The sequence below is a fragment of the Dermacentor silvarum genome, chromosome 3 (genome assembly GCF_013339745.2).
Source record: "Dermacentor silvarum isolate Dsil-2018 chromosome 3, BIME_Dsil_1.4, whole genome shotgun sequence".
Classification (NCBI taxonomy): domain Eukaryota; kingdom Metazoa; phylum Arthropoda; class Arachnida; order Ixodida; family Ixodidae; genus Dermacentor; species Dermacentor silvarum.
Genome location: NC_051156.1, coordinates 147,671,629 through 147,688,991, shown reverse-complemented (window position 1 = coordinate 147,688,991; position 17,363 = coordinate 147,671,629). Strand labels below are relative to the sequence as shown.

Genomic DNA, 17,363 nt, shown 5'->3' with positions numbered 1-17,363 from the left:
AAACAGCCACTATTGTCACTTTACAGGGTGTTCTGCATTTCTTTCTGTATCTGTGACTTACACTCTACAAGATTTTTGAAGATTTCGTATAGCTAGACATCGTTGTAACCAGGAGTACTGATTCGTCTTTGTTTTGCATCACACGGAAAAAATCTATGCCTGCGAGCATATAATAACGCCAAAGAAAATTATATGCTGGACGCACCCACGTTCACTAAAGCTTGCAAGTCTTCTTGGTTGCAGTCCTCTGTAAAGCATATCGCCATGCGAACAAGAGGGTAATCTTTGGCGGTGAAGTAATTTCTGAAATATTTTATCTGAAAGAAAAAGAAATACAAGAAATTTATTCATAGTGAGAGATGCAGTTAGCAGCAGCAGTGAATGATGATGCGTCAGAGAAAGAAGGGGAGGGTAATTAAATGAAAGTGATTTGGTGAAACCGATGTGCCAATATATACTGCGCTAATATTACTTGCACCATGTGCCTTCACCCAGAGAGAGCAATTTTAGTTTTTCTAGCTGTCGTGTGCTCTCTCTCGCAAACATACACACACACACGCGCACACCGACAGAGAGATGGACTCTTACAGAATACATCCCCCTCCCTCCCCCTGGCTGTGTTGTCCCCATATCCGGCTTCACGCCCCCTTTTCTTTCATCGTCGTGTGAATTAGAAGTGCGAGAGTCGTCACATATTTGTGCAGTCAGTTCTTTGTGAGAAGGCATGTGAAACAAAAGTTGCGGCCGTGCGGCATAAGAGAACGTATTGACGTGCGATAAGGCGTTACTCGTTTGAAGCTTGACTTTAACTCCATGCAGGCTCCAGTGTACCATTTCTATACCTTCAGGAGTTACGCCGCTGCTGCATCTGAAATAAAATGTGTGAAGCTAGAAGAAGCCAATTTCTTACAGTAATTACTCTTAGAATGTTTATTTATTGACGCAAATTGTGTATGTTTTACAGCGAAGATGTTTATGACTAGGGCTCCGTGCATATTTGTCCTCCGTGTGCAAGAACTCAGGTACCGCGCGAGCACGCTCAGTGCCACTGCTCGCGCCGGCTATACCTACGTTCGCACAGCCCTCTCTTTGTCAGTGTTCCAAGCGCATGCGTATCTAGTTTCCTTTCCTTCCGCTTTCCCGTCGTGGCGATGCCATCGAAAAATGACGCATGTCTGGTTTCCTCCGGTTCTTCGGGGCCGCGGTCCCGTCGTCCTCACGAATGTATTTAAAAAACCACAAAGACAAGTTGCCGTTCTCCATTTTGAATTTCCGTTCTCCTATGTCGTCGTAACCGGGAGGCCGCGTATAGTCCGGACTCGCGAGGAGCAACGCGCCTACGTGCTAAACACCTTCGCTCATCATCCACCTTCACAGACTGGAATGACTCATAATTTTCGTTGTGTAAGGAAGAGTTAAAAAGCGTTCCCAATACGGCGATCGCAAGGCAAGATCGCAAGTGGTCGCACCGCAACACAGCGATCGACATGCACAAAGCATTGATGCCAGGTAGAACATGCTCAGGTGCTCGGTTATTGATATATTGGAGTCCAATGATTCATTTGTGGCTTCTGCCACATGCTGGTTGCATTTCCGGCCCTTGTTCTATGTCAATAACTACACACGCGATAATGTATACCTTTATTAGAGTAATATGGGCTCCGAATGTTGCATGAAAGAAAAGAACCCTCATTTCTGGTGTGTGAATATTAAGTGCCTTGTGAGTAAGTCAATATATAACCACACATATGACAGCACTCAAATCACAGCATGTCACTCAAATGACAACATCACTGCACATTGTTCATGTGATTACACAAAACACGTAAATGAGTGCTTGAAAAGACACGAACTTGTGTACACTTCTGGCATTTGCATGCGACTGTAGTTGCATTGTAGATTTTAACATTACTTCTCACACAACTAAAACTTCCTAAGCGACTCGAATATAGTTCGATAATTGAAGTCGAAGCAAAAAAATGATTGTTTATCAAATAAAATCTTAGCGTACCGAAAGCTGTCACTACATGAATTGCATGGTGCAAAGAAAGATTTTATTGGAATGTGCATGTGGGGGGCATAAGTGCGCCCGAAAACCGAAACCGTGAGTGAAGCCGAAAGGCGGCCCCCTTCTGCAGTTTCGTGAATGCTACATCACTACTGCTGCGCATGGGTACAGTGTTCGCACCGAAAGCCAGTGGCCATATGAGTGCTAGTAGTAGCGTTCCGCACGCTTTATAGCTCCACGCAAGTGTCTATTCTTCAACTAAGTGTTCTGTGTGAACAGGTTGGTCCACCTGGTACCGTTCTGCGGAACTCTAAACAATGCTAGATAGCCATGCACCAGCAAAATGCATCCCATAGCATAGATTCCCATAGTCCGTGGGAGTTGTCAACTTTTTTCCTGATTCTTTCTTTATCGTTTCACCTGTCGTTATACTAAAATGCCTATATTTACGTTGTTCGTGCTATTTGCGTGTTATTTCTAGTTATGCTCGATACTTTCATATTTGTGTTTGTTCTGTAATGCTATATGCCTTCTTTTGATTCATTTGCGCACAAATGGGTTTAACTTGCTTTCTCTGGTCATTGTCCTACGATCATAATAACGGTATTAGAGTGCTCGCATTCTTAATTTCTTTCATTTTGCATTTTCTTGTTTTACGGCAGTTGCTTTCAACAATTAACCCTGACAGGAGGTCCTAATACAGTCATGATTATGGGAACTTTTTTGTATTTATTACTTGTGAAAAGCTGTAGCCATTATGTGAATTATAAATGAAAAAGAAATGAAAAGAAGGATTGAAATTGAAAAGAAAAGAGAGTCAATACTGGCGTCGTGTCCACGTGTCTTCTAGAGAAGCACTCGGTGAAGAGGAGAGAGCGCCCGCTGGTAGGGTGCACATGGGTAAGGCGGGCGAGATACCACGGTGGCCCCTTCACTAGTTCCTAAAATCATTCCTGCCAACTCTCCCGAATGTTTTAGTAAAGTTTAGGAATTTGGGCCCGTTTGATGATTGCACGAATGTTTCGTTAAGTATTACAAAAACTATTTTTGTTTGCAAAAATGCATCACACGCCGATCTTCGCACCTTCCCTGGCAAATCTTATCATGAGGAAATGAGGAAAGAGGGCTGCTTCCTTAAAGCATGTTCATAGAATCACGTTCTTGGAGCAAGTTAAATGGACAACAGCTAAGTCCAAACATTTCAGGACGATCTAGAAACATTTCGTTGCTTGTCAGTATTGGCTTTTACAAGTTTACTGCTGCTCGATGTTAGTGCTGCTCTGTGTCAATCCTCGTTACTGAAGTTCCTATCCCTAGAAAGAAAGTGCGCTCAGGGCAAGCTTTAAAAAGGCAGACTGCATGCTATCCCTCCTCCCCCCCCCCCCTTGATATTTGCGGCATTTAGCGAATTATAAAGTTTATAGGTTGGCAGACATGCTGAAATGGCTGTGACGCTGCTAATGTGTCGTCAGTTCGATAAGCTTTGGCGACTCTATGTCAGTTGTAGATTGGTACATGGCTGCCACTATACCTTTTTTTTTCTTTTTAATATACACAGTTTAAAAAATCGCGTGTCGTAAAAAGCACAAATTCTAGTCTTTGAGACGGATTACACAAAAAATACGACATAATTTTCACGATAAGTTGAATTGAATAATTCACTAAACAACAAAACTTTACTAATAAGGTCTTTCAATAATTAGATTACGGCCCACATCGTGATTTGCGAATTGTAGCCGGCGTGTCCGCAAGGCTTATCCGCTTCCAATGAATTCTCAGGATGTCACCCGTTTCTAGTTACTCGCTCACAACTTGGGCGATGGAATACATTGGCGTTCGAGTTAACTTCGTTATTCGTTGTATAAAACGGCGTTTTTTATAAAGTACCTGGAAAAGAAGTGCATTTTTACCGCAAGCATGAAGGCGCTAATATTGAAACTGGTACCATCTAAAGATTTCGCTCCAAGTCGATTTGTCTCATATGGTCGCCGGTTGCGGTTCGTGCATTGGTATACCGCGGCCGTGGCTATACTTATCATGAAAGAGTAAAAATTCAATGAGTGAAAATTTTGTATTTCGTCAATTATGCGCTTCTATTTTCAAATAATGCCCGCCTCCTCAAGCAGTGTAGTTGAAGGATTAGAAGTGTGCTATCTGCCAAAAGTGCAATTTCTAAAAATTCTGCATAGTGTTCAAAAACAAACCCTGTATAAAACCCTGTATAACAAACCCTGTATAACAACAACCCCGTATAACACACTAACGAGCTCACGGCGCTTTAGGGGCCCTTTGAGCTTTTGTAGCGTGAGCTACACTGGCCGAGGTTGAGCAGTTTCGCGTGGCTCCTGGAGAGCCGTGCTGCGCATGCGCGAGGAGCAGTGAAATCACACTTCGCACAGCTGGCGCGCCGGGCGTTTGCCAATGTGGTATAGTCCATGGAGGAGAGCGAAATTGTTGCTCAGCGGCGCGGAAGAGCGGAGAAGCTTGACTCATCGGATCCAGAAATAGTTGCCTGGCAATTAGCGGTTGAGCGTAGGAAGAACGAACAGAAGACGGCTAAACGTGCTGTGGTGACACCGGAGCAAAGGGAAGAACGTCTTGCAAAGCGGCATCGCCAAGAGGTTGAGCGACGTGCCCGAGCATCTCAGCAGTAGCAACAAGACGCGGTCGATGACGTCAAGGCTCGCCGATTGACTGACTATATGGTGAAACTTAGCGAAAACGCCAGTGCCACTCGGACCTTCGAGACGGACTTTGTAAACAATCCGTTTGAATATGTGTGCGACGTGTGTGAAAGACTGTGGCACATGAAAGACTTGACGCCGGTAAGTAGTGCCATGGGTGAAACCTTGAGTTTAGCGGCACCGCCTGAGTGGGGTGAAACCGTGGCGCGGGTTTGTAGAACGTGCAAGAACTTTCTCGTTAAACAGAAGATTCCGCTCTTTAGCGTTACCAATGGGTATCGTTACCCGCCCATGCCACCAGGTCTACCGGTTCTGAACGACGTGGCCGACATTTATTTGCAACCGTGGTTTAATCATCAAAACACAGCTGCTACGCAACCGTCGCTTACCCTCGGGTGAAGGATGTCTGGCGCAGCCAAAATCGCAGACTCCATGGCAGTTCCATTCTTGGAGTAGACAAGCAGGTTGCAGTACTGACCACGTGTGAGCACGTTTCCGTAAGTGTCACGCACCACCGTCTCTAGGCACTCGTCGAAAGCTCCAAGGTCAACACGAGATCCCTGGAAGAGGCCTGTTGGGTACTTTCCGGATGCGTCGAACACTGCGTACAGAGTTATTGCTTCCTCATTATACTTGAAGTTGAAGTTGATTTGAAGTTTATTTCTTTTTATCACACAAAGTACAAAAGAAAATTGCGCATGAGATGTGGTTCGGAAGGTGGTAAAAAAGCTACAACATATAGCTTGACTGGACCCACCTCCCAGTACCCGGAAGTGGCACTTTGGCAGAAGTAAGACATGTACATAAAGATTGTTACAGCTGCGATACTAGCTTGCTAAACAATAGCGGACACTTTAGCAGAAGTAAATAATACATGTCCACAAAGACTGTTAAAGTTGCAATATTAGTTAAACAATACATAGAAGACGGAAACTACTGCATTGTGTAACCAAAATGAACTAAAAAAGCGAATGATAAAAATTATTATGCAAAACGATCATACAAGTCATTTCTCGAAAGTACACACAAATTCTCTATTCGTGAGGTGGAATTTATTTAAAACTTGTGGGACGCTAGACTGCATCATCTGAAATCTATAGTTGATGCGAGATCTTGGTAATGCCAAAGTTCTCTGCGCCTCAATGAGCGTAAAGAAGCGTTGTTTTGCAAGTTTGACAGTGGTCTCGGGTTATGTGTGTTCTACATATTTCACATTTAAGGCTTGATAGTAGCCTAAACTCGTAAAAATTGTGTAATTTCAAGATTATCAGTTTAGTATATAATGGAGATGTGTGCGCATCATATGGCGGCTTCGCAATCGCTCGGACAGCATTTTTTTTTGCATTATGATTAGCTTATACAGAGCTTTCTTAGTGCTATTTCTGCATACGAGATGGTAGTAACACGAATGTGATTCAAACAAAGCAGTGTAAAATAAACAGTTCTGGTGGACTGGGAGAAAATTCATGCACTTTCTTAGCACGCCTAAAGCCTTCGAAAGTTTAGTGCATAGGTAATCAGTGCGGTGGTCCCAAAGAATAAATTCGTTAAAAGTTACACCCAGAGATTTAGCTACACGAGATATTCCAATGACAGAGTCCTGTAAGTGTAGGACCTCACCGAGGTTACATGGCACGTATTTTGGGCGCTTTTGTATTAGAGCAATTTAATAATAATGAGTTTTCGAAAGACCATGCATTTAGTTAATGCAGAATTAGATTTCCACGTTTTGATAAGTCATTATCATCTGTTCCTGCTAGAAAGATACTTGTGTCGTCTGCATACATTATGCACTTAGCTGAGGTTTCAATCTTAACAAGATAATTTCAAGAACATTACAAGATCTTTACAAGATCAACAACAGCGGCCCCAGGATACTGCCTTGGGGAACACCGCATTTAATTTCATGGGCTGTTGATAATTCTCGGTCAAGAGAAACTGATTGCTACCTTCCCCTTATAAGTAGCTACTTAATAAATCAGCTGCAATACCTCAAATTCCATAACAAAAGACTTTTTAACATAGTTATATGATTTATCCGATCGAACGCTTTCGAACAATCAATAAAAACACCCAGTGTTAGCAGTTTATTCTCAATGTACCGCAACAATCTCGGAGCTTGCTTGTATCTGTACCTGGCGTAGTTTCCATGCTCCTTAACTTGAAAACCAAATCTGCCCATGGTCCCGACCACATTCCGTACGTTTTTCTGCGTCGATACGCAGAAATGATGGCCCTGTTTCTTGTTATTATTTTTCGTTCATCATTATCCACAGCAACCCTTCCTACTGACTGGCGAACTGCACGTGTAGTGCCAGTACCGACAAAGGGTGACCTAACACTGATAAGTAACTATCGCCCAATATCGCTAACGTCATCGTGCTGTAAGATGCTAGAAAACATCATAGCTAACTTCATTACTAAATTCCTAAATGATAACAACGTTCCTTCGCCTTCGCAGCGTGGTTTTCGAAAAGCTTTTTCCACTGTCACCCAATTAACATCGGTTATCCATTCTTTTGCGAATATTTTAGACAAATCCGGCCAGGTAGATGTAATATTCTTAGACTTCAGGAAAGCATTTGACCTTGTTGCGCACTCGAAATTGATTGAAAAACTTCGAAAAACCTCACTTGTTTCATTATTAATTGGGTTTCAGCGTACCTCACGAAGAGACAACAGTTTGTAAGTATTGACACTTACCATTCCCGTGAACTCTCAGTTACCCCCGGTGTCCCTCAGGGTAGCGTTCTAGGGCCTTTATTGTTTTTAATATATAATAATGACATTACCAGCGTAATCCCTGAACCCGGCCAAATAAAATTATTCGCTGATGATTGTGTGCTGTTTCGCGAAGTAACCGGCCGTGGTGATCAAATAACCCTGAACAATAGTCGCTGGAATAACTATAGTCGCTAGATAACCCGAACAAAGTAGCTGGAATATGGAACTAAATGATAACAAGTCGGTGTGCATGAACATAACTAAAAAATTAAATAGCCTATCTTTTCCTTATGCCCTAGGATCTGAACCGCTAACTGAGGTGAGGGAATATAAATATCTTGGCGTCACAATAACAAATAGCCTAAACTGGAACACTCACATTACTAACGTATGTGACTGAGCCTTTCGTAAACTTTGTCTGCTACGTCATAAACTAAAACTAGCTCCCGCTGAAACTAAACTTTTAGCCTACACATCACTAATAAGACCAAAACTTGAGTATGGATGCATAGTATGGGACCCTTATACCAAAACTAACATTGATGCACTTGAAAGAATTCAGCGTAAAGCAATCAGATTTATTTTCTCAAAGCACCGCATGACTGATTCCCCGACAGCACTAATAAAAAAACTTGGTTTCCAAACACTGGAAATGAGAAGAAAAATCTAGCGGTTAAAATTTCTTTTTCTTCTTAAAAATAACCTCCTTTCCCTCACCCCAGAGCCTTATGTAACACCACTGGTGGAACGCCGAACACGGCATCGCCACGCCGACTCTTTAACTCCCTATAATGCCAGAACTAACGTCTTTAAATATTCTTTTTTTTACCTGGCACCATTACGGATTGAAACAATTTACCTCAGTCGCTACTAACCAGTATTGATTCCATTGATAATCTCAATTATTGACATGTTGCTCTCTTGAGAATTGATTGCTGAAGTTGATTTTTGCGTTGTTGTTCTTTTACTTCGCTTAAACTGTATTGAAGATTCATTTCTACATGTGTTCTTTACTTTGTTTTGCAAATTCCTTCATTACACGAGCAAGTGCTCTTTTCCGTGCTTTGTACTCGCAGCTGATGGATTGGATTGGTATTCTGCGCACTGTTATTTACGTCTGCTAATGTTACTATGTCTTATTATCGTTGTATGCCTGCTCCTGCTTGGGCCACATCAAGGCCCGCAGTATTGTATAAATAAATAAATAATAAATAAATTATAATTCTTTTTGCTGTAATAAAGCCACTTCCGTTGATAATACAGGTCTAAAACCATACTGAGAGGAAGCAATAAGTGAATGTTTAATGAGAAAAGTAAAGTGTCTTGAGTGAATTAACTTTTCTATTGGCTTAGAAACAACGACAAAATAGATATGAGTCTGTAATTTCCTAGATTGTTTCTGTTGCTGCTTTTAAACAAGACATTTACTTTAGTTATCTCCATTTTCTGAGGAAATATACCGGTACTTAAAACAAGGTTATAAAAGTGAGTTATACAAGGAGTGATAATGTAAAGGATGAATATTACTGGCTGCATTTTGATACGATCAATGTATACTGGAGTATGCTGTTTTTGAAGGAACAGTGCCATTTTTTCACAGGGGAAAAACATGCACTTATTTACTACAAGACAGACGGAAAAACTAGTGGATTGCTTAATTACCAGAAACGTCTAGGCACGCACTTAAGTGATTTACCTCGGCATGACCGGAGTTACTATTGCCAGTGAGATGTACGACCCACCCAGCGCGTAGAAGTAGTTCTGAAACACACGCAAGCGACGACTTCGACATGCGTTCCATTAGACGACTGGCTAAATAGTGTGCGTCCTCTTCCGTGCCGCGACCGAGCTACAAAATCCCGTTGGAAAACAAGGCATATCCCCTCTGAGGCTGTCGGTGATATTTGACTCTTTTTCGGCTTATTGAATTGGCCTGAGTCACTCGCGATTCAAGAGATAGTGATAACGTGGCCTAGAACGCGCGCTCTTCAAATTGGTCAGTCGCTAATTGGCTCATTCACACTAGGCCCACATGACACCGATTTTGAGCTCCCGACTGTTGGTGACAGCATTTTCCTTCCTTTGAACCGTTGGCCCCGGCGTTTTCCATCCTGTAAACTGGTGTCGCCGACAGTCAGCAGACCAAAATCGGTGCCGTGTCGACCTAGTGTGAATGAACCTTTATGCTGCCTCAAGGTAAAAACAATAAAAAAATCCGCCTGCATTTCACCCTGCGAAAGTGGATACACAGGAAAGCTGGTGCGGGCGTTAGACGACATCGGACAAGCGCCACCTCTGTTGTTACCCTTGTGCCTGGGACCTTTTTGGATCCCATGGTGTGACAAGGGTAGTAAAAGGGTGCGTTGCCAGTCCCGGAGCCCACCACCAGGCGTCCACAGGGGTATGTGCCATTGCGCTTGGACCCTTTCTACACTATCACCAGGTTCGGCCCACATTTTTTCTCGCGCAGAAGAAAAATGCACAGAGTCCTAGGCATAAACCGAAACGTTTCCCACGAGGTTCGAACTAGTATAGCAAGACTTCTCACACGGTCATGCTATCGTTTCGGCGGTCACAATCTAATTCACTGAAACTGCGACAAGTACCGTGAGACAAAAATCTGGAGATGCGGCACACCATCTTGATGTCCGTCGAACAGTGCGCGATTTATTATTTCGCGCAGGAAATTATACGCCAATCTGCCCTTAAAACACTTGTATCGACAACTTGCGTAAAAAATTGAGCTGCCTTTCTGTGGACTTTAGAGATGCGCCGTTATATTTTAGTACAGAGTTCGGCTCTATATGTGGAAATCGGTAAATAAATACAAATATCTAGGTCTTCAGTCCCCTACTGCTCTGGATACATTCTAGAAAAAAAAAACAAATTTTCCAAGCTCTTGCGGCATTGTACATCAAATTGAGTACACTTGCCCATGCATAGTAAGTGTATAATGAGCAATAACAACATACAGCAATTAAGTAACGAGAACGACTAGTCCGTAATCAGGCATGTATCTAGAATATGCCGATAAACAAACCATAGGTTGTAAAGCCTAATTTTAATAATTGTACATTATAGCATGGCCACTGCCATTTCGATTGCAATCAAGTGGATAAAATCTTTTATTATCCTCTTTGTGATTAACATTCTATTGATGGGTTATTATTATTATTATTATTATTATTATTATTATTATTATTATTATTATTATTATTATTATTATTATTATTATTATTATTATTATTATTATTATTAAAAACTGCTCGTGTTTTTCCTGTATTTAAGTCTGGCTGTAAAACCGATGTCTCAAATTATCGCCCGATTTCTCTTCTCTGTGCCACGTCTAAGGTTTTTGAGCTTGCTCTTCACAACGTATTGTCTTGTACTGTGAGGAACACATTGATTCCGAATCAGCATGGATTCCTCACCGGCCGCTCCACTATCACAAATCTCGCAAGCTTCATGACACATATCTCCGCGCCAGTACTTCAAAGGGGGCAAGTAGACACCATATATTGCGACCTCAGTAAAGCTTTTGATGTGGTAAGCCACTCACTGCTTCTCATCAAGCTTACGCACTTTGGTGTTGACTCGTCAATTGTAAATCTCTTGCGGAGTTATCTTATTGGTAGATCATATTTTGTTAACGTCAACGGCCAAACGTCTTCTTGGTACATGGTAACCAGTGGCGTTCCTCAAGGATCAGTGTTAGGACCACTCCTTTTTTTAATTTTTATTAATGACGTTCTTTCCGCCATTCGGCATTCTTCATTCCTCCTGTATGCCGATGACATAAAGACTTTTAAGGCAATTCACACTGTTGATGACTGTCACATCCTGCAGTCTGACCTGCTTTCTTTTTCTAAATGGTGTACAGACAATAACCTCACCTTGAATGCTGCTAAGACCAAAGTCATGACTTTAACCCGCAAGACAGCAAGCATTTCTTTTTCTTATTCAGTAGATTCTGTACCATTGTGTAAGGTCCGTGAGATCAATGATCTTGGTGTACTTTTTGATACAACCTTACACTTTTCAGCACACACAAAACGCGTTGCAATGCGGGGCATGCGCACGCTTGGCTCTGTTGGCAGACTGTCGAGAGAATTCAATTCTCCTACACCGTTCCACAAGTTGTACACAACAATCTGTCTTCCTCAACTTGAATACGCGTCGGTCGTCTGGAATGGCATTTCTAGATCCAACAGTGACATTATAGATCGGGTCCAGAAAAAGTTTCTAAGCATATATCATCACCGCTTTGCTAACACGGACTCTGGGCCCTGCTCTAGCACTGTTGGATTATTGCCATTGCCCCTACTTCGCTGCCGACGTAATCGCGCTGATCTGCTTTTCCTTTTCAAACTGCTTCACGGTATCCTCATGTGCCCCGAACTCCTCAGTTGTATCACATTTCGTATTCCGCGCAAGATCACGAGAGAACACAGACCTTTCCATGTTGCTGCCTGTCACCACCAACACTCAACCGTCCATAGAATACAGAGTCTTTATAACGCCGACTTTCATGACCTTGATATTTTTCACAACTCTCTGTCTTTGTTCTGCTCTCAGGTTTCCGTTGTTGTGTCTTAGTTGGAGTCTTAGTTTCGCATATTGTTCAACTTCCCTTCTCCTCCTTTATATTATATATGCATTTTGCGCCTTCGGTTACATGTATGTACACTTTTCTTTTCAATATTGTTATTTTTATTCATTTTTTAACTGATATTCCCCTGCTGTATTTGCTGATATTGTCCCCTGCTGATATTTTTCACAACTCTATGTCTTTGTTCTGCTCTGAGCTTTCCGTTGTTGTGTCTTATTTTCACATATTGTTCAACTTCCCTTCTCCTTTTTATTATGTATGCATTTTGCGCCTTCGGTCATGTATGTACACTTTTCTTTTCAAGATTGTTATTTTTTATTCATTTTTTTCACTGATACTCCCCTGCTGTATTTCTTTTTCTATGTATACGTGCGCCAGCACCTAGACCTCACGGTTGTTCCTGGGCACGATAAATAAATGATTGATTGATTGATTGATTATTATTATTATTATTATTATTATTTCTGCCCTCTCCTGCCGGCGACTTAGAACTAAATATCAATCGTATTCTTCTTTTCATATAACCGTTGATGAAGAAGCCCTTAAGCGCTTGAACGACCCGTCAATGTGGCCAATGGGTTGCTTGTTCAAGCCTTTCCGTGGTGTGCTACACGATGACATGATTCATGCTACTGAAATAACAACCCCCAAGGATCAAAGTGGCGTGTAATTTGGAAATTTTTTACCAAAACGCTCGCGGACTTCGCACCAAAGCACGCGAATTTTTTTGAAATGTAATCTCATCTTCTTTTCCTATTTTTGTTATTTCTGAAACTTGGCTGTGTGGTGACATTTCGTCTTCAGACTTCTTTCCACCGCACTACAACGTCTTCCGCAGTGACCGGGACTTCAGTGGATCTCAACAAAAAGGTGGTGGCGTGCTGATTGCAGTTGACAATTCACTGAGATGTGTACGGCGCATCGATATAGAAAGTGTACGGGAGTCGATATGGCTAGAAGTTAGCTTAGCCCGATGTGAAAAATTGTTGATTGGATCGTTCTATGTACAGCCGAATATTTCCCCTGTTTTGTATGATGAGGTCATCTCTTCCATTGAAAGTGTAATATCCTCCCATAGTAAGCACAAAGTAATTCTTCTTGGTGATTTTAATACACCAGGTATTGATTGAACACACTTAGATATTCTCATTACAATCATTACACAGAGAAGAAATGCAGCCTGTTGTTGGACTTTCTGTCTTTCTGTTCCCTTCAACAGCATAACTTAGTCGCCAATTCCTGTGGCAACGTCTTAGATCTTTGCATCTCAAATGCTCAGGTTTTAGATGTCTCTCGTTCCGAAATTTTCCTTGTGCGTACCGATAAGTTTCATGCGCCACTAAAGATAACTGCCGCTGTGTCAGCACTGAGGCAGAGCTCCTCCAGTGGCGTAAATGAATCCCCACGCTTTGCTTTCAAGCGTGGTGATTATGTTGGTTTATATAATTCCTTGTCCACCACCGACTGGTCACTGGTTACCGACAAAAGCAATGTTAATGACCAAGTAGATCAGTTTACAGAGCTTGTTTTGAGCAGTATGCGCAAATACATTCCCCAGTACAGGCCTAGACGCTCTAGATATCCCCACTGGTTTTCGTCTGAACTCATAATTGCCCTAAAGCATAAAGATCGCGCACACCGAAAATCCAGAATTACGTTGCCTAATGAGTACAGAGAAGAATTCCGCTTTTTTCGGGCTCTCTGTAAACGTCTCTATAAGCGGGATCAAGATTCATATATGGCATTCTTGGAAAAAAGCGCCTCCGCCCGGCCGGCAGAATTTTGGCAGTATATCCGTAAGCGCTCCAATAAACATGGAGAGGGTTTTCGCTTACTTGACTCTAGAGGGGCAGAAGTCCAAGCAGTCGCGGATTGTTTTGCAGCCCATTTCTCTTCCTTATATAAACATGCAGGTTTCAACGCTGATGTCAGTCAGCAGCACACGACGGTTCCTACATCTAGTGCTGTGCTGTTTGATGAAGAGCTTGTCCACGAATGCCTTAGGCGCTTGAAGCCATCCCTATCCTGCGGCCCTGACGGCATCCCTTCCACAATTCTAAAAGCTTACGGCAGTATATTTGCTCCTGTATTGACATCTATATTTAATAACTCTTTGACTACTTCCACTTTCCCTCACATGTGGAAAACTGCTCGTGTTTTTCCTGTATTTAAGTCTGGATGTAAATCAGATGTGTCGAATTATCGCCCAATTTCTCTTCTCTGTGCTACGTCTAAGATTTTTGAGCTTGCTCTTCACAACATATTGTCTTTTACTGTGAAGAACTCGCTCATTACGAATCAGCATGGATTTCTCACAGGCCGCTCCACTATCACAAATCTCGCAAGTTTTATGACACAGATCTCCACGCCGGTACTTCAAAAGGGGCAAGTTGACACCATTTACTGTGATCTCAGCAAGGCTTTTGATGTAGTCAGCCACTCGCTGCTTCTGATCAAGCATACGCACCTTGATGTTGACTCGTCAGTTGTGAATCTCTTGCGCAGTTATTTTCTTGATAGATCGTGTTATATTAACGTCAATGGCCAAACATCTTCTTCTTACTTGGCAACTAGCGGCGTCCCTCAAGGTTCAGTATTAGGACCACTCCTTTTTTTAATTTTTATTAATGACGTTCTTTCTGTTATTCGGAACTCTTCTTTCCTTCTATATGCCGATGACATCAAGATTTTAAAGAAAATTCACACTGTTGATGACTGTCACGCCCTGCAGTCTGACCTGTTTTCCTTTTCTAAATGGTGCAAGGATAATAACCTTACCTTGAATGCTGCTAAGACCAAAGTCATGACTTTCACACGCAAAACAGCAAGTATTTCTTTTTCTTATTCTATAGATTCTGTGCCGTTGTGTAAGGTCTGCGAGATCAATAATCTTGGTGTACTTTTTGATGCAACCTTACACTTTTCGGCTCACACTAAACGTGTTGCAATGCAGGGTATGCGCTCTCTTGGTTCTGTATGCAGACTATAGAGCGAATTCAAGTCTCCTACACCGTTCCGCAAATTATACACAACCATCTGCCTTCCTCAACTCGAATATGCGTCGGTCATCTGGAATGGCTCTTCTAGATCCAACAGTGACATTATAGATCGTGTCCAGAAAAAGTTTCTAAGCATATATAATCACCGCTTTGCAAACCTGGACATTGCACCCTGTACTAGCACTGTTGGATTGTCATTGCCTTCGCTTCGCGACCGATGTAATCGCGCTGACCTTCTGTTTCTCTTTAAACTCCTTCACGGTAACCTCACGTGTCCCGAACTTCTCAGCTGTGTCATGTTCCGCCTCCCACGCAAGATCACCAGAGAACATAGACCTTTACATGTGCCTGCCTGTCATCACGAACACTCAACTGTCCACAGAATACAGAATCTTTATAACGCTTACTTTCGTGAACTTGATATCTTTCATAACTCCTTGTCATCGTTCTTGTCCGAGCTTTGCCTTGTATTATAATATCATGTATTGTTCAAGTGTCCTTCTCCTCCTTTTTCTTTTCTATTTACTTTGCGCTTTGTTGTCTGTACTCTCTTCTTTTCACAATTTTTATTTTTATTCATTTATTTTTTAATGATTTTTCCCCGAGTGTCTTGTTTTTGGTTTGTATTGTATGCGTGCGCCAGCACTCAGACCTTAGGGTTGTTCCTGGGCACGTTAAATAAACATGATTGATTGATTGATTGATTGATTGATTGATTATTATTATTAGCGTCGTTGTTGTCAGCGCCCGTTCACTCTACCGTTATAGCCACCCAGATTAATTCCATATGGCGTTTTCTTTATAATTGTGACCTCGCACTGCGAGACGTTAGTGCAAGAGTGAGTGAAGGTTGGGAGAGACAGGCGTGGGGAAAACACGCTCGTTCGCTCACGTCTCAGTGCCCACGGCTCGAAGTTGAGGAAGGCCCGCGTGATTTTCAGAAGGGCGACGCTGCACTCCGGCCGCACCTCGGCCTCCAGCATCTTCCTCCTCAGAGACGCCGGCATGCTGGCGAAGCCACGCGCAACCATTTCTCGCATCTCTCGCAGGAAATCAGGTTCCTCCGCCTCCTCCACGCTAGTAGTCGTCGTCGCGGTTGGGAACGCAGTCGTCGCCGAAGCGTGCCGAGAGATTTCTTCTCGCGAGCCTTGAGTCACCAGCGGCAGCAAGAAGAACATCGCAGTGGCCAGTGTCCGCCCCTTCACCGATGGCTGGCAACGTCCGCGTCTTGGCGGCATCGTGCAGGGCATGGGCGGCAAACACCTTGAAGAGGAAAGTAAATCACTGCGTTTTATTCCTTTGACAAAACATTTCCGACAGCAATATATTTAGTTAAGAGTGATGGGCGCAAATTAACATGTACAGAGGCGAAGGAGACAGAAGTTCTGGACTTTTAGGCTCTCGTCCTGTCTGCTTCGTTTGTGTGCGTTTTCATTTGAGCCGCTCTTCTAATATATCTATGCGTCGCCAGCTCGCTCAACGAGAACTACACCACAAATTTGGTAATGCATTTGTTTAGCTAATCAAAGTGGTATTGTTTGTTGAATGGGTTGCTGAAATGTTATACTACCCAGTCAATACATTTTCCTCTTGCCTATTTTTTTATGTGTTACTTCTGTCGAATTGATACCGCTCCCGCAAGATATTGTCCAATTTAAGAGAAGTTGGGCTGTCGAGTTTAAATTACAAGCTCACCGTGATAACAACATTACTGTGGCTTTCCGTGTTTAAGTCGAACTTAGAAAATAAACGAACGACAAAAGAAGGCATAGTGATTGATTTCATTTCTTTTTTAAGGTAGAGCGATATTCATCTGACTGTTTGCACAAATTTGGAAGACCAGCTAGGTACAGCTGCAACCTCCTGTACAAATATACGGAGTGTAAACTGCGGAATATTCTAAAATGGAAAGAAATATATTGGATCAAGTGGACCACTATAGTGAGCACTCTAACCATTCATATTGTATTGTGCATTCTGTTTTTATTTTTTGGTAATTATTAGCCGTATTACCTCTGTATTACGCCTTAACTTTACCATCAAAATTTGTATACTTATCATCCATTTCGGCTTTACTAGGTTACTGTCATCCTCAAATCGAAAACCTTCCATGCCCTTTCGCTTATGTAATGCATTTTTCCCTCGAGGAGAAAATAATTGAAATGATATAGTCATTGAACAATGCTACTGAAAAGCACCGCGAGAGACATACCAAAAGGAAGACCGCACGCAAGTAGGAACTTCGCAAGTAGGTATCACTTATGTATATACGTTTCTTTGTTTCAAAATACCTTAAATGACCAAAATGGCATTGGATAAGAGGGTATATACAGAAATTG

General features: G+C 42.3%; 1 protein-coding gene across 1 annotated transcript in view; it reads right to left on the bottom strand.

Annotated features, from left to right (window-relative positions):
• Nucleotides 1-17,363, bottom strand: part of LOC119445890 (nose resistant to fluoxetine protein 6-like) — a 55,001-nt gene that overhangs the window by 36,505 nt on the left and 1,133 nt on the right. The window contains exons 2-4 of the mRNA XM_037710190.2: nt 15,917-16,287; nt 5,082-5,293; nt 206-317 (exon numbers count right to left, since the gene is read on the bottom strand). Of these exons, the coding sequence (XP_037566118.1) occupies nt 206-317; nt 5,082-5,293; nt 15,917-16,274 (682 nt within the window). The 5' untranslated portion in view covers nt 16,275-16,287. The remainder of the gene's footprint in view (nt 1-205; nt 318-5,081; nt 5,294-15,916; nt 16,288-17,363) is intronic.